Source organism: Solanum dulcamara, chromosome 4 (assembly GCF_947179165.1).
Source record: "Solanum dulcamara chromosome 4, daSolDulc1.2, whole genome shotgun sequence".
NCBI lineage: Eukaryota > Viridiplantae > Streptophyta > Magnoliopsida > Solanales > Solanaceae > Solanum > Solanum dulcamara.
This window is the reverse complement of record NC_077240.1, coordinates 78,093,808-78,118,912: the sequence shown is the minus strand read 5'-3', so window position 1 is coordinate 78,118,912 and position 25,105 is coordinate 78,093,808. Positions and strand designations below refer to the sequence as shown.

The 25,105-nt window shown below is 35.4% G+C and overlaps 3 protein-coding genes across 3 annotated transcripts; 1 reads left to right on the top strand and 2 right to left on the bottom strand.

The window, feature by feature from the left end:
* Window positions 1-1,372: 1,372 nt before the first annotated feature.
* On the bottom strand, window positions 1,373-11,858 carry LOC129887707 (probable serine/threonine protein kinase IRE). The gene is made up of 17 exons (XM_055962905.1): window positions 11,169-11,858; window positions 10,731-10,798; window positions 10,443-10,619; window positions 9,060-10,340; window positions 7,875-8,047; window positions 7,487-7,733; window positions 7,299-7,391; window positions 7,019-7,159; window positions 6,829-6,921; window positions 6,434-6,638; window positions 5,984-6,069; window positions 3,289-3,377; window positions 2,931-2,982; window positions 2,766-2,822; window positions 2,504-2,674; window positions 2,213-2,293; window positions 1,373-1,938 (listed from the first exon to the last, which is right to left on the bottom strand). The coding sequence occupies exons 1-17, from the start codon at window positions 11,626-11,628 to the stop codon at window positions 1,849-1,851; spliced, it is 3,564 nt and encodes a 1,187-aa protein (XP_055818880.1). The 5' UTR covers window positions 11,629-11,858; the 3' UTR covers window positions 1,373-1,848.
* A 2,192-nt stretch (window positions 11,859-14,050) lies between these two features.
* On the top strand, window positions 14,051-16,688 carry LOC129887705 (pentatricopeptide repeat-containing protein At3g49730-like). Its single transcript, XM_055962903.1, has one exon. It carries the CDS (start codon window positions 14,219-14,221, stop codon window positions 16,094-16,096), a length of 1,878 nt encoding a protein of 625 aa, XP_055818878.1. The 5' UTR covers window positions 14,051-14,218; the 3' UTR covers window positions 16,097-16,688.
* Window positions 16,689-16,822: 134 nt separating this feature from the next.
* LOC129887706 (2-Cys peroxiredoxin BAS1, chloroplastic-like) lies at window positions 16,823-21,718 on the bottom strand. Its single transcript, XM_055962904.1, has 7 exons — window positions 21,424-21,718; window positions 20,100-20,174; window positions 19,443-19,524; window positions 19,250-19,329; window positions 18,052-18,177; window positions 17,302-17,415; window positions 16,823-17,209 (listed from the first exon to the last, which is right to left on the bottom strand). Exons 1-7 carry the CDS (start codon window positions 21,688-21,690, stop codon window positions 17,093-17,095), a joined length of 861 nt encoding a protein of 286 aa, XP_055818879.1. The 5' UTR covers window positions 21,691-21,718; the 3' UTR covers window positions 16,823-17,092.
* Window positions 21,719-25,105: the final 3,387 nt, after the last annotated feature.

Sequence of the window (25,105 nt, the reverse complement as noted above, 5' to 3'; positions counted from 1 at the left end):
GTCAATATATTAAATAATATTGTATTATCAACTTTTTTGTATATTATTGGAAAAAACAAATATTGACGGCCTTCAGAAAAAAAATGAAAGTTTTAATTTACACGTGAATTGCATGTCAAGAGTATATATAAAAGGAATACAAAAATTATTATCCTAATTAAATGTAAAACTCTTAATTACTATTTAAACTTATTACTCACTAACACAAAAAATTCAAGATAAGATTATTGGATCAATACATGAAATCAGCCATTACTTAACAGATACGTACATCCCATTCTTTTTCGTGTGTTTGTAACTCAAAAGGATTAATATATGTAAATTAAAATTGTCGGGTATAAATGAATACAACAACAAATCCAGTATAATCCCACCATGTGGGGTCTGGGTAGGGTAGATTGTATGCAGATTTAACCCCCATCTTAAAAGATAGGACGACTGTTTTCGAAAGACTCTCGATTCAAGAGAGGAAAACAAGGGGGTATAAATGAATATTTAAAGAAATTTTAAATGGGCCAAAAGGACCAAAACAGAGGTACAAACAGTCGAATAACAGTATTTACTTTAGTGGAACAATTGATTTAAAATAATTGAAGGGACAAAATGTAGGTAGTAGTAAAAAATAACATAATTATATTAAATAAACATTTAAAATGAGGAACTAGATCTCTTAAATTACATTGGTTTAGTCAGCAACTGAAAACAGTGTAATCAACTGTATACATGGTACCCATAAAATTATCAGGTTCGAAATTTCCTTCTTGCTTTCTCGATCAAGTTTATTGAAATTTATCTAATATAATTTATGAGGTATTATATTAGAGTAAGATTTATCTTAAAAAATGATATACGTTAGTGTAATAATTTCTTTACGCTTCAAGTCACCTGATAAATATCCACACGTAAGTAGAAATAGAGCTATAATTTTAATTCTTATGAATTTTATTTTTAAATGACGACTTAAGTGATAATATGATAACTGCGTTATCAGTTTAGTAATGAATTTCTTAACACAAATATACTATTTGAGCAAAAATTACTGAATCGATCAAATCATATCTTCTAATTTAATAGTGTAAAAAATTCTTATAATAATTGTGTGTATATCTTAACTTCTAATTAGTGCTCTCAATATCAAACTCTAGATATAGAAAAGCCCTTAGTAGAAAGTGTTTTCCGACCTGAATTCTATATTGCCCAAAAAAAGAATTTCACCTTATTATAATTAGAAATAATTTAATTTTAAATTTTTTTAATCTTAATGAAATGATTTACAATCATACAAATATCTAAATATTATTTTAAATCACAAAATTCAAAAATCTTTTTTTTATTAAATAAAGTGTCAAATCAAGTGGAAATGGGGGAGCATTTTAAACATGGGGCCTATAAATACTCTCTATTTCTTTCCTCACCACAAAGGCTAAAAAAAAAACTTTGCCTTGTTCTGTTTTCATTCGTTCCCAAAATTCTCCTTCTTCTCTTCTTTAACATACATTTTGGTCTAATCAATCATTATTTACAAATATACAATAATATATACAATTAAATAATATATATATCTATATATACACAGAGAGAAGAGAGAAATAAGACAAAAATGGATCTACATATTTTCCACAGCATTTGAGATCTCTTGTGTACCATTTGCTGCACAACCCTCAATTTGGCAGGACGCAGAGCTTTTAAACCAAATGATCAACATCTCTTCACCTGGGGCCTTAGCTGAGGTGGAGGATAGATCCTATTCTGGTTGATGTCATCACATTTTTGTCGTGGAAATGTCACTCGGCACTTGGAAACAAAGTGAGGCAGCATGTAACTGCAAAAGAAGCTATCTCTTTTTTCTCAAGGAACCGATGTGTTTGCAGTTTCTACTGATTCTTTAGTTGTCTTTCCAATTAAATCGTAATTAATAGAAGCCAGCTGTGACAAGTTCTGGAAACATCCACAGAAGAAAGATGGAAGGCAAATGAGAGAGAGAAAAGAGGTCAGTTAAAACATTTGATTAGAGAAATATACTAATGAAATCGATCGTGTCCACTAGTTCCTCTCAAACAGCAACAAGAACATCAGGTCAAATGTGCTCGTCAATCAATACTGAAGAATTCATCAGAAAGATACATAAAGCGAAAAAAAAGAAGAAGATGGCTTCATGTTCATGAATGTTATTCAAACAATAGGAGGGGAATAGCAAGGCAACATTTCTCACCTTAAACGAAAAATTACTGAAGGAGTAGTTCACATTCAGGGAAGGGGTACTAAAGTCTGCTAGATTACCGCATTCATCTCCCTGTTATGACAAATTATGGGTTAGAACAGTGATAACAACAACATATACCAGCACTAAGTGGGTATAGGAAAAAAAACTTTGCTAATTTATCTATTTGAATAACAAAGGGTAAAACGGCGGGCAGGTATAAACCGGTAGTCTTCTGTTAGAATGCCATGTCGTCATCAAATTTTAGTCGTTGATATGCTCTGCAAATCTGAGAAACATTACCTCTTCATCCTGTGGATTGCTGTATGAACTACTTCCACATGAAGCACTGCCACTCTCACTCAACTCATAAAAATCACTACCTCCATTGACATTCTCATCTTCTGGATTCCAAATGTAACGGCTCATAAAATAGCTAGTGTCATGTGCATCAGCAGATGGGACAAATGTAGCCTGCAGAAAGTTAATTACAGCATTATTATACCTCCACTGAATAAATCCTTTTCGTTGGAGAACGGAGAGAAGATAGAAAGAGAAAGAAAACCTTTTGCCTTGCAAGTGTGTCCCAGTTGATATCCCTAAAGAAAGGAAGTCGCTTTACCTGTTAAAATAAAGGTGGTAAAAAGGAATAAACTTGAATTTTCTTTTACATTTTGTATTAATAGAAGTAGCTGGATTACAGTGTAACTTGTTAATGGGAGATTTTTACCTCTCCTGCTCCTGTTGCACCTAACCTTTGAATTGGGTTTTCGATTAACAACCTAACGAAAGAAAAAATGAAGTTAAGCATAGAAGCAGGCAGCTTGTCAATCATGTATCAAGTATCTTCTTGATACAGGCTACTGAGACTTTTATGAGTAGTTTAGATAGATTATTTAAACATGTGAAAGAAATTGGCAAATATCAACCTTTTTATGTATTTTTCCTAGAAAGCATATAATAACTCTGACGGTAGATGATAGGGTTTCGTTGGCCATGCCAATTCAGAACCACAAGCATTTCTGGTAATTAACTAAAACCAAGATCCGGTAATTTACTAAAACCAAGACCTTTGTAGCAAGACCTACTTGTTAATCAAGTCATACGCTTCAAAGCTCATTTCCTCTGGTATCTTGGGCCAAGGTATGTCCCTGTTAATGATATTGTCAAAAATTTGCTGCAACAAAATAGGAGTTTGATATTAGATTCTGTCACACGTTTATACATGTCGAGCAAAATGAAAACACTATGAACTAACAACTCATTAGCAAAATTCCTCTAAAGTCAGATGAAATGAATATAGAGGATTTGGCCAATTGGTGCCAAGAAAAACTACCATCCACAGAAAAGCCCTTATTGAAAAACTCAAATGACACACAGAATGTATAAAATAAAGTTAAAAAGCATTCGGGTCTTAAATTGGTTCATACAATTAATATAGCAGCACCAACAGAACAAAAAAATCCTAAGCGCTCCTCATGAAGTAATCTGTTCCGAAACAATTGGTCATAGATCCAAGAATTAAAAGCACCGGAAAAGCAATGTGTTGCAAATTAGTCATTCTTAAAAACCAAATCATACCTTCTGACGCATGCAGAATTAATTGTATTGCACTCAAGAATGTATGACAAAATTAGCACGATGTAGTTGGTGCAACCAATTATATAGCTACATATTACAGAACCCCAGAGCAGAAAACAGGATACCCAACTATAAGGAAAAATACTCCACGTGGATATTCTAACCGGAGGTGTGAGCGGTTGGTTGTAGCTCGAGTAAGGAGAGGGAGAGGTAGGCTGAAAAAGAACTGGGAGGAGGTGACTAGATAGTACATGACACAATTTCAGCTTAAGACATGACCCTAAATAGAAAGGTATAGGGTCGAGGGTTAGGGTAGAAAATTAGGAGGTATTGGAATATCGTCGCACTTTAGGTGGTGGGAAAGGCAGGGGCTAACCCCATCTCCTCTCCTTCTTATTTTGTGTTCTACTATTTGTTGATTCATTTGCTTTGTATCTCGATATTTTGTTGTCATATTATCTTGCAATCCTGCTTCGAATAAGAGGGTGTTTGGATTGACTTATTTTAAGTAGTTTTTGATTTTTAAGCTCTTTTTTATTTTTGGTGTTTGGGATAGACAAAAAGTATTTTAAAACACTTATGTTTAGGCCAAAGAAGTACAAAAATAAGCTAAAAGCCAAAAGTTGGGTATGACCAACTAAAGTATTTTAGCTTATAAGCTACTTAAAAAAAGTCAATCCAAACACCCCTTAACTTCTCTTTTGAGACCATGGTCTATTGGAAACCATCTCTCTTCACCACAAAGGTAATGGTAAGGTCTACCTACATTTTACCCTCTCCATACCCCACTTGTGGGAACGTTGAGTAAGTTGTTGTTGTGTGGCTTATGCCCTTCCGGAAACATAGAGCTCATCCCTATTGTGTTACAATCATGGAACACACTCTCATCCATATCTAAGGGGTGGGATCTAATGTATTTGTTATGGGTTCAAGCAAACCTAGTAGCTTTTGTTTTTGGGAGGAAGCACCACAACTAAAGTTTGATATGATAATAAATAATGAAAATAAATTAGACACGAGAATTTTACGTGGAAACCCCTCAAACAGATAGAGGGGAAAACCACGGGGTAGAAGGATCTTACTATGATAATATGGGAGTACACCGTTCTCAAATACAAGGAGAAAACAATAATTAATACTTCTCTCTTGTAAAAGGAACAACTACCAAAGAGGACACTCAAGAATACAATATTTATCTTGGTGTATAACTCTCTTTGTATTCATTTCTCTCTTTTTCTGAATGTTTTTTTTTTGGATGATATAAATGAGGGCAAAAGACCCTCTATTTATAGGAAACAAAAATGCGTAAAGTATTTTACGCGTTAATTTTCTACGCGTTTCTATCAAAAGAGGTAACAACCTTTCAAAAGTTGCTGCCAACTTTTTCTTCTTTTTCTTGGACGGTGCCCTTTTTTTTACTTTTATTTTCCTTTACTGACTTTTCTTTGCAGCTTTTGCATTGTACTGCATTTTGATTAAGAAATTCACTAATATCTATAAATATTGGAGTGGGAACCGAATTATTATTGCAATATTTATTTGAGATCGTTGTAGGAACCCATAAACTTTAAATTCTGATTCCGCCTCTGTATCTCTAACATGTTTCCCCATTTATTCAACTATAATTTTCAGTGAATTTATATAGGAGGTTCAACATAAAGATTGAAAAAAGATAGATACAATCATCCAAGTTCATGCTTCAAATCAACCTATTTGTCAGTCTACAATGAGGACTGGTCATCCTGCAGAACTACAAATCTGTGATATCCATCTTAGTGGAAAAAGAAAGTTACAAAAGAGAGGAAAATCCTGATTTAATGAAATTGTTTTCCATTTGTTGTTCTGAGTTTTGAAAAGCATTCAACGTTGATATAATCTTGCATCTAAAATAGCCTTCAATATACTAATCAACAAAAATCTTCAAAACTGAAGTAACAAGCAAAAGAATAGTGAACTCTACAAAAGAACAAAAATGCTGAGTTTTCATAAGGCATGCCAAGGCCGAGGCCAGATCTCCTTGTCTAGTAGTCTGCAAGTGAGGGTTGCTCAGTTGGTTAAGCACCTCTACCCACGACCGGTAGGTCCTGGGTTCGAGTCACACTGGAGGGGAAGTGTGGAAACACTATAAATCCTCCAAAATGGGGGTTAAAAAAAAAAAAAAAAAAAAAGTAGTCTGCAAATTAATAGACATAGAAAGCATACCTGAGGATGTTCTGCATTAAAAGGAGGAATACCGACAAGCAGCTCAAACAAAATGACACCCACTGACCACCAATCAGCTGTGGCACCTAGAAAAAAAATAGATTTATTATTGCAGAACTCATAATGAAACAACTTGTATAAAGATGTATGCACTCTCTCTCCTACTAATCAGACACAACCTTGGATTAAGCATGGAGATTACAACGTTGATTTTACTTAACTAATATTTTAGGTGAAAGTAGAAAGAACTTTTAAAATAGTTCTCAAAAGTTGGTTTGATTTGAAACATGACGTGTTTAAATATGAATTCTTGACGCTAGTAATGGAGATATAAGTGTCTTAGAAGTTCGTGAAACTCTTTCAGATGTTCCAGAGGGAAGTGTACTGCATAAACTGGGAAGAGGGAGTAGTTTGTGACTATGAAAGTTCAATTGCCAGATGGGTCCATACCATGTCCAATGCCAAGAAGTATCTCAGGTGCTAGATAATCAGGGGTGCCAACAACTGCATTTTTCTGCCTCTGTTCTCTTTTGAGTGAATGTTCATCCATCTTGGATCTATCTTCCCCAAGATAGGTAGAACTTGGAACTGATGGTCCTGCTAAGTCATCAGTGCTATTGATGAGACCAACCTTTGATAGTCCAAAATCTGTTAACTGTAATTATGAGGATTAGATAGTGAGAACTAGGAACTAAAAGAAAATACAAGTTACAGAAGATGTTGTCAAGCTCTTTAAGCAATTACCTGAAATTCAGCTCAAATTAATGACAATAATTCCAATACACAAGCTTTTCGACCTTTAAACAACTAAAAACAATACTAATCTCATAAAAGTATTTTTTTACCTTGATGTGACCACTAGGACTAATCAACAAGTTATCTGGCTTCAGATCTCTATGAATGATATTTAAAGAATGGAGATACTCCAATGCAAGAACCTGAAAAGGACAAATTAGATCTATGTACAACTTCTGAGAACGGTAGAGAAGTTGGTAGGATGTCAAAGTTTAGCAAGCCTATTAAATTAGTCCTTACTAGTTCTGCAATGTATATACGTGCCATATCTTCCTCTAAGCAGCCCAAATTTCTCAGCAATGAAAAAAGATCCCCACCATTTAGGTACTCCATGACCAGATAAAGGTTCTCCCTGCATGTGAAGGAGTAAAAAAAGCGGACCTGTTCACCCACAAGATAACCATTAGTATGGTGTCTTAGCAGTGCTTTGTTTCTTATTTTAACAGTGTGATATCTGTGAATAATTTCCAACAAACTAAACATGGTTCACGAAGGAAGAGTATATCTGGCATCGACTAACCACAAAAGGATTGCGGACTGATATTAAAATGTCTCTCTCAGCCAATATACTTTCTACCGAATTTTTGCGTATCATGTCAGCCTTTTTCAAAACCTGTGAAAAATAGGGTCGTTAAATTCAGGAGATGAATGAAACTACAACCTAAACTCGGCAGGAAAAATTTGCAAACAATGGGATACAATTTTTACCTTGATTGCGAATAAGTCACCTGTTGCCCTTTTCCTGGCGAGGAAAACTCTCCCAAAAGCTCCCCTACTGATTGGTTTTATAATTTCAAAATCTTCAATAGATGTGCGTTCCTTGGACAATGTATTTATAGGGCTTGCACGCATACTGCGACTTGAATCATCTTCTGTTGAACTGTCCTCATCACCTATGGTATTGGATAGTTCTTTTTCATCTTCAATGTGCCCACAAAGTAATACATACTTCTCCCTGTAGAGTTTGAGAAAAGAAGCAAAGTAGAACTAGAATGACATCTGAGGTCAAGATGAATTAAACTTGAAACGTAATCTATTCCTAATTTCTGTGAATGTTATCATTTTTACAAGAATTTACAAGAATAATAAAACTCACTGCAATAATTTCTCAATACGTCTCCCAAAGGTCTCAACAACAAGAGCATCCACCTTCCTATCCTGGATTGCATATTTTAGGTCTTCAAGTCGGTCAAGCAAGTACTCCAATGTACTGTAATCATTGTTGTTTGCATTGGAAACTGATCGAGCAATATCCAATAGTCTATTTATCTGCCATGATTCTCCACAATATAATTAACAGACTCAATCAACGTCAAATTGATAAATAAGGAGCCTATACTATTTAAACCCCAATTAGGTGGCTAGGAATGTCAAAACTATGACAACAACCAGAAAATGAAAATAATGATCAATAACTTATACTGCTAATAAAGATGCAAACCCCAATAGTAGCTTAGTTGGTGGTTCAATACTCCTACATGTGCAAACCTGAGGTTCATCCTCAAGTTCCTGCTACTAACTTCAACAATTTAGGGCTAACTTGGTCCATTTGTGGTACTGCATCCTGTTGTCTTTACGCCCACATCTACTTTTTTCTTTAATTTTCTTGAGAACACTCTTAATTGCATTATTTCACGTTAAGTTTTTGCAAACAATTTCAATAAAAATATAAAAGTAAAGTATTATTTTAAAATATGAACATGCAGCACAAGTTTGCCATAGTTTATAAAAATAAAAAATTGGGACTGCTGCCTGCCTGACAATATAAACAGTTGAAAATATATGATAGGTAACTTTGATGAATGATTTCAAGTATCTTAACAGATAAAACGATGTATACCACAAAAAGCCTAAAATATCTGTAACTGATGAAAAGAAAAAAACAGCATCAAACCCTGTAAATGTCAATAAGAAGAAACCAACTTTGTAGTAATGACCTGTACTGGGGCATAAGAACAAGACCAATCTTTTTCCAAGAAAAGTTTCTTGTATCAGATTGGGTTGTCCTACTCTCCATTGCGCAATATAGTTGAATTTGGGCTAAACATATAGTTTAAACAAAAATAGATTTTTTCTGGGCTGTATACTTTAGTGTACATTATATCTTTCTTAACAGTTATCCAAAAGAAAAACAAGCAGCAATATATAAAGGTATGAGTAAAATGATTTTGGCTGTATGTAGTAGATTGAAAATGTAAAGGTAAGATTAAAATGAGTAAACCTCAAGAAAACATCCAAAACTGAGAGGACAGTACCATAAATTTCATATTATTTTCTATACCTGCTGATAACTTTCATGTTCAGATACCATTATGCGACCACTCAGCATCAGCTCAATCTGACCAGTTCGTGGAGTCACTAAAGGCGACCTGGGTGTTAAGCTCCCAGCTAATGACTGTTTCCTAGATATGTCAGTCAAGCTGTTGACATTTTCTAGAAGACATCTACTATCAGACTCAGGAAGATAATCTAGCATGTCTTCAGAGCATCGTTGAGACAAGCCATTCTGCTTGACTAACAAGGCATCCAACTCTTCAGGCATATTCAATGTAGACCCTCTTGATACATCAGGACTTCCTACCCCTGTGTCTGTGCTCTTTGGTGTCCATGATTCAAGTATTCTTTCAAGAGTATCCACAACTCTTTCTAATCGTTCATTTACTGTCCATCCCTTTAAATCACATCTATCAGCAATCGTGCATATTCTCGAGTGCTGTTCTACGTACACAGTTGGTATTTCAACTTCGCATATTCGACAAATAAATGAATCTTCATATGACAAGCAAGGTTGATCCCACATTCCCCAATTTACCTTCTTAATCTTTGAAGTTTCCTCAGAATTCTCAGGAGGGCATAATGGAGTGTTTCCAAAATGATCCATCTCCTCTTTGTGTTGCAGACTATCAGTCTTTCCCTTGTATGGGGTAGTTTCAACAGAGTCATTGGCCCTACGGCTTCTGTCAGCTGCAGAAGGAAGCTTCTTCCAAGACGACATTCTGTAGATGTTTGCAGCGGAAGAAGCAACATTTTTTGCGCTGGTAACCTCCATGGTATCTCCAACTTCATTTATGCGGTCATGTTTAACAGGCAGATTGCTTTGCTCGTATCCTAGGAACTTGTGACCTCTTCTTGCACTTAACTCCTGGCTTTTTGACCCACTAATTCGTTCTGGATAAAATCCAAGGTCACTAAGTTGGTGAAAAGACAAAATGTGGTCTTCATCATAACCACTCTCCTTCTGGAACTGCACAAGTCTAGTGCAACGAGTGAGAATAAACAGAAGGTGGGTGTGCGCTTGTTTAACGGTTCCCACAGGTAACTCTTGACGGTGGTCATCTAGAGTCTGAACAATGCCTTCACACTTTGACCAGAATTCACTTGGTGACATCTTAGTGCAACGCCTTGCTGTAACCAGCAAATCTTCCAAACTCTCTCTCCATTCAGGATGAGATTCTGAAGTCTTCTCAAGTATCCCAACCAAATCTCCTGCAAATATGCCTAGGTCAGAATTGACCTCTTCCTTTAACTTGTCAAATTTTGCTCGAACCATCACCATAATTTCCTGTAAATGGCATATCAGACAGTAAAAAAAGGATAAGCATGTAAAGGGCCTCAGACATCAAATTTATGTGGCAATAATGGGAGCTAAGAAAAGCCAACATACTTCCATACGCCCATGAGCACGAGACTTCCAAAATGGAAGTGGACGGACTCCTTTTGAGTTTAGTTCATGAGAGAAGCTCTTGATATCTGGAACTCTCTTTCTATGACCACTGGTAACTCGCAGTATAGCCTGAAAACGTGGAGATTGCATTTCCTTGGAAGAAGCTGCATGGCTTCCCTATTTTGAGAAAGATTACAATCAATTTGCTTCACCAAATGATTGAATAAACCTTTTCCAAAAGGAATATAAAATCATGAAACAAAACCAAATAAAGTAAAAAGTGAGCACCTCTGCACTTGAAATACTTGGTGACGGCACTTTCAAAGGTCTTGACTGACCCCATGGAACTTTTTTACCTGAAAAATTATGCACTATTCAGAGTGGTAGTTATATGTTTCTTCAGTGATTTCTCATGTTAAATTATAAAATTCTCTAACAATCTTCCGCAGCCACCACATTTGTAAAATAACTGGTATTTTTCAGTGCAAAGACAATGGATCATAGCTTGTTTACGAATTCACTTACGACCTATTTGGATGGAGGCATTTGGATTTAAGAGGAGATTTCACATTTATAAGTTACAAAGTTATTTGAGATTTCAGATCCAAGGAGGTGAAAATAATTCCAGGTTTTGAATTGAGATACACAAATCCAAATTACTGCATCCAAACAAGCCTGAAAATCTTAATATTTCCTTCACAGAGGTTGAATTAGAGGGAAATCCACCTTGTTCGGACGAATTTCCAGCAGAATGTTGAACAACGGAGGATGATTTAGAGCCAAGACTGTCGACTCCATCAAATGGCATAACGAAAGAATTGCTAGGCCTAAGAGGTGATGGAGAGGAACGAGTCCTTATATGATTTAGGCCGAGAATTGAAGCCTCGTTCGTCAAGGATGATTCACTTGTGCTTTCATGATCATCCTCCTCATTAGCGTTTTTATCGGGAAGGCTATCTTCAGTAACTGGATGGCGTAACGGTATAGGAGGAATCTTCCTTAGCTTCACATTAACGGACGGCGACGTTGATGTCGTCAAGGCCGATTGGCTCCGGTGGGAAGAATGTGAATTTAGTTTATTTTTTCCAGGCTTGAGATTGTCAGAAGTCGTCGACATTATTGTAGAATTAACGATCTGGTTCATAATTGCATGGTGATCAAAAGAGTAATTGATAACGCTGATCATCAAGTTTGGTTATTAAGTGATAGAAATGTGATACTAAAATGGAAATTGGGATTGGGAAATCCAGATTTTGGGATAATTAATTGGAGAAGATTAAAGAGTTTCAAGAAGAGGGAGATTTTCGCGGAAAAAAGAAAAAGTTAGAGGGCGACACGAAGGGAAAATCTTAATTCAATGTCTCTCATACATTTCCAAAACAAAATCAATACCATTCTTATCAAAGAAAAACTAAAGGAGGCACAATTCAACACGGATTGGTTGCTCTTCTATAGCTAAATCATTATATTCCATGTTGTTGTTATATTTTTTTAAAAAGAAATATATTATATTATTAAACTTAGTTTTGTCATTGCTTTAGAATTATTTAGTAGGTGTTTGTCCCCAAAATTGTCTCCATTTTACTCTATATTTAAAACAGGTTCCAAAATACTATTATAAGTGCATGTAAGTGGAAGCAGACAATTTTTTCTCTTTTACATTAAGCAAATCTGCAAACTAATATTTTTATTAAATATTAATAATGAAACTGTTACTGTTCTCATCATATATTAGATGCTTTATCAACCGTTTCATGATCAATCATATTAAAATTATAAAGTCATTAATTAGGTTATATGCATCGATCATATAAATTATATATCATCGATATATTTTAATTACAAATTTTGATTGAATGGTAAATACTTTTTTATCCTTACCCAGAGGTTTTGAGTTCGAAATCTCTTATAGATGGAGCACTTTAGCCTAATGTGGGACTTCCCGATGCGAAATACGAATTTAGTCGGGCTCCAATTTAGATAGCGAACACCGAATAAAAAAACATATATATATGATTTGATTATTATATAAATAATTTTTATTCGTAACCTTTGCTATATAATGATTAATCATTTAATCATCTTGGATTAAGGGAATAAGACAATTGGTCAACATAATAATGACCACAATGGATGGGGTACATGTGAAACACATTAATGTATTAAACTAATATATATTTTTTATTTTTTATTCTATGTTCGAAACTCACATAAAAATCATAACTAATTCAATTCACGTAACTCATTTAAGAGGAAGCGCTTAGTCAATGAAAATATTATTTTGGAATTGAGGGATTTTATTCCATCCCTTTTCAAAAGAAAAACAATGTTAAACAATTTGATTTTATTTTTTTTTTACTTAGATATATGTCCTCATATATAAAATAATAAGCAAATGAATCATGTGAGGCCACATGATAAGGGCATTAAAAATCTCAAATGACATTGATAGAATATAACTCTCTCTTTATTTTGTATAATAATAGTTCGAATTATGACTTTTAAACTATAGGTTATTCCACCAACATGGATTTTTGCAGTGGTGGAATTGTTCCATTCTTAGAGCCCGTTTGGATTGGCTTTAAGTTGGTCAAAACCAACTTAAAGCCCCTTTTCAGCTTTTGGACGTGTTTGCCTAATGCTAACTTTAAGCCAGAAAGTTCTTAAAGTCAGTCAAAAATGAAAAGTTAGGATTCCTAACTTTTTTTTTTGTTAAGTGCTTAAAGTCATTTTCTTTGACCATGAAAATTACTTTTATATCCTTTATATTTTAACTAAATTCTCAAACTACCATTTTTATTCTTTTAACCCAAAAATTCACATAATTTTCCTCATTTAAGCACTTTTATCCAAACACTCAACTGCTTATTTATAAAAATAACTTTCAGCACTTTAAACTTCTAAAAGCACTTCATACATAAATGTTACTTTTTTAAGCCCATCCAAACGGGCTCTTAATCAGATTTCTCAGGTTCGAGTCCTAAGCATGAAAAAAAAATTGTTGGAAGCATCATTTCAGAATGGATCCTGCAATGCGTAATTCGAATTTAGTTGGGATTTCACGGACTCCGAACAAAAAAAAATTAAAAAAAATTGATAGTAATTAAATTAGACGAGAATTAAATATACATTGGTTATATGCTAATGATTAGATAAAGAGAGAAGTATTGTAAATACTCTTAAACTTAGTGCAAATTATTAGTTTCATCCTCGAATTATTGATAGGCTTAAAATTACCCCTCTACTTGACTAACTAAAAGTATTTACACCTCCAATCTGTCACATGACATAGAAAATTGTCTTAAACTCTTATAGGAGGCATGAAACTCTTAATAAAAAGCCGAGAGAAGTTAGGGGTGTATTTCACTCATGTTGCAAGATCGAGGGTGTATTTAAGTATAATTAGCCAAAGAAAAGGTTGTTTTAAAGACTGTCAATAATTTAGGGCTAAAATTAATTTAAGGGTGTTTTCAATACTTCTCATAGATAAACGATAAAAGTAAATAGGTTATATAAATTTTAACTTAAGAATATATATATATTTGGGCTGCAGTTCACCATTCCAGCCCAATAAGATTGGGCCAACTATTATAAGTTCCTGAAAAAAATAGTTATATTATCTTGGCCCAACCACCGTACACCACCGTCGCGCCGTTAATCGCCAGCGACCTTCCTCCGCCGTGAACCGCCGTGTTCATCTTTAAAGTCGCAAAACTCTCGATAATTTCAACCAAATTCCAAAACCCACTTCAGAAAATTGATTTTAAAGTCTCCTAATGTTGAAAACTATCAGTTTTTTGCGCTCATCACTAAGCTTCCGTGCAGCTTATTCACTGCATAGCCTACCGGAAAGTGCCTCAGTTTCTTCAAAGGGCAAATCTTTTTACCATTCTGAATCGACCCTTTTAATCTCTTCTTCTTTTTTGAACAAAAATCATGATGAATTTTCAGCTGATGTAGAGAAAGTTTATAGAATTTTAAGAAAATTTCACTCAAGGGTTCCTAAACTTGAGCTTGCTTTGCTTGAATCTGGTGTAGTAGCACGTTCAGGATTGACTGAACGTGTGTTGAATCGTTGTGGTGATGCTGGGAATTTGGGGTATAGATTTTTTGTATGGGCATCAAAGCAACCTGGTTATAGGCATAGTCATGATGCTTATAAAGCAATGGTAAAGATATTAGGGAAAATGAGACAGTTTGGTACTGTATGGGCACTTGTTGAAGAAATGAGGAAAGAGAATCCTCAGTTTTTGACACAAGAAGTGTTTGTTGTCTTGATGAGGAGATTCGCCTCGGCGAGAATGGTAAAGAAAGCAATTGAAGTGTTGGATGAGATGCCTAAATATGGTGTTGAGCCAGATGAGTATGTTTTTGGGTGTTTGTTGGATGCTTTGTGTAAAAATGGTAGTGTAAAAGAAGCAGCTGCATTGTTTGATGAAATGAGGTTTAGGTTTAGTCCTACGATAAAGCATTTTACGTCGTTGTTATATGGTTGGTGTAAAGAAGGGAAGCTTATGGAGGCGAAAGTTGTATTGGTGAAATTGAGGGAGGCAGGTTTTGAGCCTGACATTGTGGTTTATAACAATTTGCTAAATGGTTATGCAGTGTCTAGGAAAATGGCTGATGTATTTGATCTGTTGCAGGAGATGAGAAGAAAAGGTTGCAATCCTAATGAAACTTCGTTTACGATAGTAATTCAGGCACTTTGTTTGCAGGACAAGATGGAGGAAGCTGTGCGGGTATTATTGGATATGGAGAGAAGTGGATGTGAAGCTGATGTTGTAACTTATACTACTTTGATAAGTGGATTTTGTAAGTGGGGAAAGATTGAAAAAGGTTATGAACTTCTGGATAATATGCTGCAGAAAGGGTATGAACCAAATCAGACTACTTATTTGCATATAATGTTGGCTCATGAGAAGAAGGAAGAGTTGGAAGAGTGCTTGGAACTTGTGAAGGAAATGGATAAGATCGGTATACCTCCTGACCTTAGCATCTATAATATAGTTATTCGTTTAGCTTGTAAATTGGGGGAAATTGATGAAGGTGTGCGAGTATGGAACCAAATAGAAGCAAATGGGATCAGTCCGGGGGTTGACACATTTATCATTATGATTAATGGTTTTGTTGAACAAGGGCGTCTAATCGAAGCTTGTGATCACTTTAAAGAAATGATTGGAAGAGGTCTTCTGTCTGCTCCTCAATATGGTACTCTGAAGGACCTATTGAATTCTCTGTTACGAGCAGAAAAACTTGAACTAGGTAAAGATGTCTGGAGTTGCATAATGAACAAAGGATGTGAGCTTAACGCGTCTGCATGGACCATTTGGATTCACGCATTGTTTTCAAATGGACATGTGAAAGAGGCTTGTTCATACTGTTTAGATATGATGGATGCTGGCTTGATGCCTCAACCAGACACATTTGCCAAGCTTATGCGGGGTTTAAAGAAGCTTTATAATAGACAGATTGCTGCAGAGATTACAGAAAAGGTGAGGAAAATGGCTGATGAGAGAAATATGACTTTCAAGATGTACAAGAGACGTGGTGAAAGAGACTTGAAAGAAAAAGCAAAAACACAACTGGATGGGAGAAAGAGGAGAGCTCGTCGACGCCGTTGGGGTAGCCATCATAGTCAGGCTAAGACATTGTGATATGAGATATCAGTGAGGAGGCTGCTACTACATTGATGCTGTTTGACTGCACAAGCATCCATTCTCAGAACTAAGGGAAAGGATGAAGTTTCCTGGGAAGCACAAGAGGTCTCCATAGGTCCAAGAATACATGTCAGGTGCAGCAGCGATGAAACTCAACCCCACAGTTTTGAGACAGAGCACAGAATATGTTTGTGCTGCCATGGACAATGAAGGTCTCAAGTTCAAAACCCCTTGCCTTGCCTGTAACAGCAGGGGGTTCAATATATACTTGGGTGTCGATTGCTTGCTAATGTGCCCCAGTACATAGTCGATTATGTAATCATCCCATGTAACATCAACCGGAAGTTCCACTGAATCTTGATTGTCTTCAACATCATTGTTAGGTCCCCTATGGTGTACGATTCTTGTACTTTTGAGCTGTTGTTGAATGATATACTTCACCAAGGAAGTAGAACTTGACCTTTAGCTTTTAAGGTTCCAATTTCAAGGCTTTATTTGTAGCTGATGTTATAGTGAAATTGTTACATGAACTTTACCGACTCTTGTTAGTTCATCTATTAAGAAAAAGAACAAGCTGTTATAATTGTTATCAATCTTTCTGTACATAGTATGAGCCAATTTGTGCACACCTCAACTATAACTAATTTGTCAAGTCTGTCTTGTAAACACAAGCTGCTAATGTAGGTGTCCACCAAGGCCGAGACAAGAAGACTACACTAACTGTTACATACAAAACACACATCTTATTTCATATACTGCTTGAATCTTGACACAAGTGACTAATTTCAAACATAGAAGTTTTGAGAACCATCCTTTTACATGCTGTCATTATCGATTTATGATCTAAGTTCAGAGTATATAGAAGACTGGGGCATACATTATTCGGAAAAATGCTCAAAACTCGAAGCAGGTAGGTTGAGAAAAAAAGTTACAGAAGCTCTACAACCTCACTTAACAACAATTGAATAGAGATATTGCACCCATCTCATCCCCTTATATGGATGCAAAGTATTCTTTGCTGCCCTTAGGATCTGGCTTCATTGACTTGTCACCAGGCTTCCAACCGGCTGGGCATACCTCATCCGGGTTCTCCTGAACATATTGCAATGCCTGTCGCAAAAGACCAAAAATAATTATTACAATCTAAGCAGCAGATTTGTCTAATGAAAGAAATGATATTGGCGTCGCGATATGTTTGTTACCTGAAGTGTTCTCAATGTTTCATCAACGCTTCGACCAATTGCAAGATTATTAATGGTGGAGTGTTGAATAACTCCTTCCTTGTCAATGATAAAAAGTCCTCTCAATGCAATTCCCTAAAACAACATAAGAAAAAAATCAGGGAGCTGATTCCACTTCAAATGATAAAGGCACTTTCATGCTTATTTTGGAATAAACTACTGAACCCACACGGAAGATCCAGAGACACATTGACTGAAAGATACCAGGCGGTTCTCATCACAAAATGCAACATCAAATATGTTGATAAATTTTAAAGCAAAATTAAAAGTTGTCTTGCACAAAGCCTCTTCAAAAAGTGGCAAACTTTAGAAGTCATTCTCTGATGTTTACAGAAAAATGGTGCAAAACTGCATAGAATCAGATTTCCATTTTGCCTCGGAATAAATAATAAAGACTCTGGCCGACAGCTATGAAATTCATGGTTATGAGGTTGAATGGAATCTAAGGTGATAATAGCTTAAAAACATTATCTATAGTCAAGTGAAATGGAGAAAGGTACACAAATCCATCCTAAAGCACTTATTCAACATGTTTATGTGCTTGATTGCTTGTATCACTGCATCCAAAGCACTCTCCCCAAACTAAAAATTTCTCACTTCTATATCTTGTAATTTAAAAACATAGACAAATAATGAGAGGGATATGCCAGAACAATATCAACAAGTAATTCTAAAAGCTACCTACACAGTACGAAACAGCTACAATCATACCTGATCTGGTATCAGCACATTGTAAGATTTTGAAATTGACTTTGTCACATCTGAAATTAATGGATAATTCAGATCACCAAGTCCACCAGACTTCCTATCAGTTTGGACCCAGGCAAGGTGGGAGAACTACAAGAATACATGAGGTCAACAATGTTAGGAAAAAAAATTATGCTAACATGACCAATGACAAAAATCAGTACGATTGAATAATTGGCATTAACTTGTGCCTTGTACTGAGACGTTTTTTCAAGCATATGTGATATCTTGATACAAGTAAATCCTATTCGTCTTGCTAATGAAATTACTTTTATTCACTTATTCCTCTTGTTGTTTTAAACAACCGAGAAACCCCTGATAGCCCCGTAATAAAACCAGTTGTTGCTGATACCTTCTTCTCAGTTCCTTCTTCCTTTTTCTTCCCGGTCCAATATTTGTTCTCGAAGGTCTTCATTTCCGTATCAGCTAGCACATGGTTCAAATACAGTGATAATGAGACCATTCCTCGACCTTTCTCCACTTAAATCCACACATCACACTTTGCGCTCTTACCACTAGGCCAAAGGCCTAAGGCACCTATACTTATTATTCTTCCAAATTGCTTGTCTTGTTGATGGTGTCGCATAGATAGCTATACCAAAATCATAATCACATTTCAAGTCTCTCATTTTTTTCAACTTCTTATCTTTCACATAAGAAGGGGAGCCTTGGTGTAACTGATAAGGTGGTTGTCATATGACCAGGAGGTCACAGATTCGAGCTATGGAAATAGCCTCTTGCAAAAATGCAAGGTAAGGCTGCGTACAATAGACCCTTGTGGTCCGGACCTTCCCCGGATCCCCACATAGCAGGAGCTTAGTGCACGGGCTGCCCTATTTTTATCTTTAACATATGTATTCACTTTCTTATTCAATACTTGTTTCCAATTACAATTTCTTTTGTAATGTGCCCAGTTGACATTTCCAACTACAACTATTTATGTATACCCTCGATAATTTCTAGAGCTAGTTCTATGCCTCTTCTTCATCTAAGAGCACAATGCACAAAGTTCAAAACAAGTGAAAAGGGCTTTTTTAAATAAGTGAAAGGGGATGTAGAGGAGGAGGAGCACAATGCAAGAAGGCACAGACCATTTAGGTATGATTTCCAAGTAACGAATCAACCACTCTAGAGGAAAATTTAAAACGAAAGAAAGACATACCACACTGTCTATCGAGACACCCAATATTTCTGTGTTCACGTTCTTAAATTCTTCATAACGATCACTGAAAGCAGTAATCTCTACAGTAGAAGGAATAGATTATATCAAAACAATACATTAAGAAATCACCATAATCAGTTAAATATATTATAATTGCAACTAGCAGCTGAGTGATATTTAGGGACAAGCTGACCTGTCGGGCAAACAAAAGTGAAGTCTAGCGGGTAGAAAAAGAGAATCACGTATTTCTTCCCAATATACTCGGAAAGTTTAACCTGCAGAGAAAATATTCTTCAATTATAAATAGCCCAAGAAACCCGCCCAAAATGACTGGATGTTTAAAGGAACGTCTTGCAGTTATTTAAGGGAGGAAGGAAGTGAAAAGAGAAGTTCTAGTTCTAGGAAAACATTGTTTCAAAGTCTGATATAACCTAAAATGCACGAAGAAAACTTTGCATATTGAAGTTCTGCTGCACTCTGTTCCTTCCATATCCTGATTCCTTCACTAATTGCTAAACAAAAAGGATAGCTAATAAGTAACATGCCTTCCTGAAGTAATCTTTACTCTTTTGTCCACCAAAAGAATAAGGTGTTCAGTAATAGAACATCTCCTAACAGCAAGATACAAACTTTTTGCAGCAAGGCCAGTGAAATGGCGGATAATTCTTTTTCTCTTTTTGATGAAAGAAGTGGCAGATCCTTAAAATAAATGAAACTAGAGGAAGTCGAAAAGAAAAAAAAGTGAAAGCTCTGAATTTGATAAGCAGAAAAGCGAAACGCACGGACATAGACACACACACAGAGAGAGGGGGATCTCGTACTAACAATTCATTTAACACCAATATATTACCTTCATGAACTCTTGATCGAAAACAGCCTCAGCCTCAAAATCTGGTGCTTTATTTCCAACTAGTGGGACTTCACTCTGTTGGGAGAAGTAACAGGAAATGACATTAGAGAGATGAATGACTATCCAGAAACGAGGAAATACACCTTTTATACAAAGTAGAGCAAAAAAACAAATTGTTGGCGGAATGGGAATTCAACAATCTAAAATAGGAAATATGAGTGTATGTTTACTTAACTTGGTTGGTCTTCTAAAACAGTTTATCTATTTTTTAATATAAAAGTACACACACACACACAAGAAGATTTTAATATCTATCTGAAACACCAATAGTTGATCGGGTTATGTCTAATTAGTTTCTAACATCTTTCATGTAGAAAGACATGTCTAGAATTTGTTTTCTTCTAGTTTATAATGTTCTTGCGAGGCAAGGGGAAGGTCAAGACTTAATGCTATGTAACTACACTTCAGTATATCCGGAACAAATAATTCAAGCACTAAGAACTTCTAAAAACGGACTGATAACATGATATATAGAAGCAGAATCAAGGATGAACTAAATCTTTGACAGGAGCGGTTGATCCGTGAACACACTTGTGATAGGCACATAGAAGAGCCCAACCAGCCAAAGGCTCAGCCAATCTCCAACAAAATAAAAAGGCATTAAGAAAACAGGAAAAAGGGAAAAAATGTAGCGTACAGAGGCGTAAACAACGAATATTACTGCATCTACTACACCATGTTGAAAATAAGACGAAACCACATTGAAATCCAATACTCAACTCCACTACACAAAAAAATGATCTTTTTTGGTAACCCATAAATCCCGAGGTAGTAGCACATATTACAGGACCTGTCTTACAACTAACCCACAAATCACAAGTTGTCTATGCCACTAGACCCAAGCACTCAGACCAAAATTGATAGAAATATTAACAACAACAACAACATACTCAGTGTACTCGCACAAATGGGGTCTGAGGAGGATAGAGTATATGCAGACTTTAACCCTACATCGTGGAGGTAGCTCACTAGGCGAGCTCTGACCTCCTTGCCCTTTTTCCCCCTCCCCAATGTAATAAGAAAATCATTAAAAACAAAACTGGGAAATGCTAGAGACAACTAATCTCAAACAAACGGAAATCTTAGTAGCTCAGCTGATTGATCGGTAGCTAACTTTCACCTTATTAGAGAGAATTCAATTCCTCAGCCTGTAATCCCCTCACCCATTTCCCCTACCCCAATCTAAAAAAAAAGACATTAAAACTCTCAAAATAAAAAACATTTCAAATAAATATGCAACAAATGGGCGAAAATTTAAGCTTACAGAGGCGCGAACAATGAAGGATGGGGATTTGTTGGAGCGAGAAGAAATGGAAAGTGGGATACGAGAGAATAAAGTGTTACAGTTGCGGAGTCCATTAAAAGAGGAAGAAGAAGAAGGAACAATTTTTGACTGAGAAAATGAAGGCAATTTGGATGAAGCAGAAGCCCTAGGGTTTGATGAAGAAAGAAGAGCAGTAGAAGTAACACTGCAAGCCATTGAAAATGGAGGAAAAACAGTAGCTCTAGAATTTGTGTGTGACAAAAACATTGATGGATGAAATGATATAATATTAGTCTCTCTAATTCACTTTTAATATGTAAGTCTCTCTAATTCACTTTTAAGATGAAATGATATAATATTGGTCTCTCTAATTCACTTTTAATATGTAGTCTCTCTAATTCACTTCTTTTTTTTTTCCAGGTGTACAGATCTGTATTTCCGGTGACGAACAATCGCTGCAACTCAACCAAGTACGCCGACGTAAACAGTACTCCGACGTGAACAGTATTTTCCGGCGGCAACCAGGTTCATTTTTACCGGAGTTGGTACCTCCGGTTTTTATATCTTTATATATCTATCTTTTGTTCATATACTTGTAGTTACATTTTGCCGATTTTAAACCCCCGAATAATTTATTAGTTCATGCGCATTTTCGTGGCTTTGGATAGTGATGGTAGACTAGGGTCATGTTCTCGCTCATGGACAGGGACGAGGGTAAGGAGGGGTAAGTGGGTTAAAGGAGCGTCTAGACTGAGAATAGGTTCTTGGAACATTGGGACGTTAACGGGTAAATTCATAGAACTGGTTAAGATTCTAAAGAAGAGGATGATTAATATAGCCTGTGTCCAGGAGACAAAATGGGTCGGCTCTAAAGCTAAGGAGGTAGACGGGTATAAGCTTTGGTTTTCTGGTAAATCGAAGTATAGAAATGAGGTAGACATTTTAATAGACAGTGATTTAAGGGATCAGGTGGTGGAGGTTAGGAGAGTCAATGATAGGATGATGTCGATTAAAATGGTCATTGAAGAGATCACGTTGAACGTTATTAGTGCTTATGCGCCGCAAGCATGCTTACGCGAGGAGGATAAGAGGCGTTTTTGGAAGGAGTTGGACGAGTTAGTGGGAGGCATACCACCTACTGAGAAGCTTATCGTAGGAGGGGATTTCACTGGGCACATCGGGTCTATTTCGAAAGGGTATGATGATGTGCATGGGGGCTTTGGCTTCGGGGACAGAAATGGAGGAGGAATCACACTTTTGGATTTCGCAAGAGCTTTCGGATTGGTGATAGCCAACTCGAGTTTCCCAAAGAAGGAGGACCACTTGGTAACCTTCCGTAGTTCAGTGGCTAAAACTCGAATAGATTTTTTACTCCTTCGAATTGCGGGAGACGCGACTGAGATGGTTTGGGCATTGAAGAGGAGAGTCCCAGATGCAACAGTGCGGAGATGTGAGAGGTTGGCCATGGATGGTTTCAGAAGAGGTAGGGGTAGGGCGAAGAAATATTGGGGAGAGGTGATCAGACAGGACATGGCACATTTACGACTTACCGAGGACATGACCTTAGATAGGAGGGTGTGGAGGACACACATTAGGGTAGAAGGCTAGTACATAGTGGCTTTATTCCCCCTTATTCGTAGGCGTATTAACGCACTATGATTTTTTGTACTCTGATTTATGTTATTTATGGTATTTATGTTATTATCTAATAATATCTACTATTTTTGTGCTTTGATTATACTATTGTTTAGACTGTTTTTGTTATCTACTTATTTACTCTAATATTCTTGTCTGACCTTTTTTTTATGCTTCTATTAAGCCGAGGGTCTTTCGGAAACAACCGTCCTACATTGGTAGGAGTCAGGTCTGCGTACACTTTACCCTCCCCAGACCCCACGATGTGGGATTTCACTAGGTGGTTGTTGTTGTTGTATTTTTAAATTACTTCCTTCATTTTTGTTTGATCTGATATAAAATTTAAGAAATAAAAAATAATTTTGTTATATTTACCATTTAACTTTCCTTTACAATAAAGTTATAAGTGAAACTAATACAATAAATTACAGTTTGTAAATAAAATGACAAAAATGAATAAGAAATATATTCAGGCTGAGGCGCGGATATCTCGATCTTTTTAAAAAGATTCAAACTCACTACAACATAATCTACATCAATCTAGCAGTATATCACTTGATTTGTTTCCTCCATAATACAACATTCCAACAACGTCGTATAACTCAAAACAACTCCGGATTAGTTGAAGAGTTCAAAACTCCACAAAAACACCTTCGTTCGACATATAATTACTCTCTTTTGTATGGTAAATACAATTGAAGACTTGGAATAATTTTTTTGTCTCAACTCTCTCTTCCACTACATTAACCTTAATATAAATACAATATAAACTTCTTATCTTTTTTACCCTCTTTCATCCTGTATATTTCTTGTACGTAAACCTATCACTATTTATAAATGAGTAATTCTTTCTTACAATGAATAAGAAGATTATGGATAATAAATTGGGTAAATGAATGGCCCAAATGTTACATAAGTTACAAGAATAGACAAGTAGAATAATAGTGAAATGAAAAGTTAGTTGTTACAAAAGTTACTAACAACTAATGACCACATTCTACCAATTGATGAGAGTAGAGAGACACAGATGTAATGTCCACCTATTGACATAACATGATACATAATGTGACATATTATATGTATTTATTTTTAATATTAAAATGTCACACTAACACATTGTATTGTGTTTAGATAAATTGTATTATTTTTTCATTGTTACATAATGTCACACATCAATGCTATGATAAATTTACAAGAAAAGTAAAACACAAGTAGAGCATTATAAAAAGATAGGACAAAAAATAAAATAAAATAAGTCAAAACAAAATGAAAAAAATATATTAAGGTAACAGATGTGATCACACCAAATTAGTCAATACACAAAATAAGACTTTTTATCGCTATCTAACGATGAATTTAAATGATACAATACAATAAAATTTAAATCAATAATCAAAATAAATATGATATTTAAACTAACAATACAGTATAACATGTAACAATCATCCAATCAAGATGTAAATGATTGTCAAATAAGAAAAGATGGCATTCCTTTTTGGATGAACCAACAAGAAAAATGTATCACATTGAAACATAGCTATTTTTTTTTTTTATATATTTTATCCTCACAATAATGATTTATTCCTCAAATCGAAAATAATATTTAAATAACGGTACAAAAATAACTATAATAAGAATCTATCCTTTTTCTTGAGAGTGATTTATAAAAAATGATTTTAGAGGTTGATGGTCTTAAACTTCAAACATGTTTGCCTTTAAGGCAAAACTTCAAGTTTGACAAATTTCCATGACAACGCTTTTAACCTTGAAGGTTTTGCTCATCCATTATCGAGTTCATCAGGTGTAACACAATTGGGCCTTCAAATAATAAACCTAACCCATTGGGTCAAATATATACATTATCCAATCAATTGCCCTTCTTTTTTCTTCAACTACTAACAACAACAATAAAATTAATATAATCTTCCAAAATAAAATATGAAAAAAATAAAATATACGCTAATTTTATTATTATTTTAAAAATAAAAAAAATATTTTTGATAGATTCTTTGTTAGACCCTGTTAAAAGAACTTTTCAAGATAACGC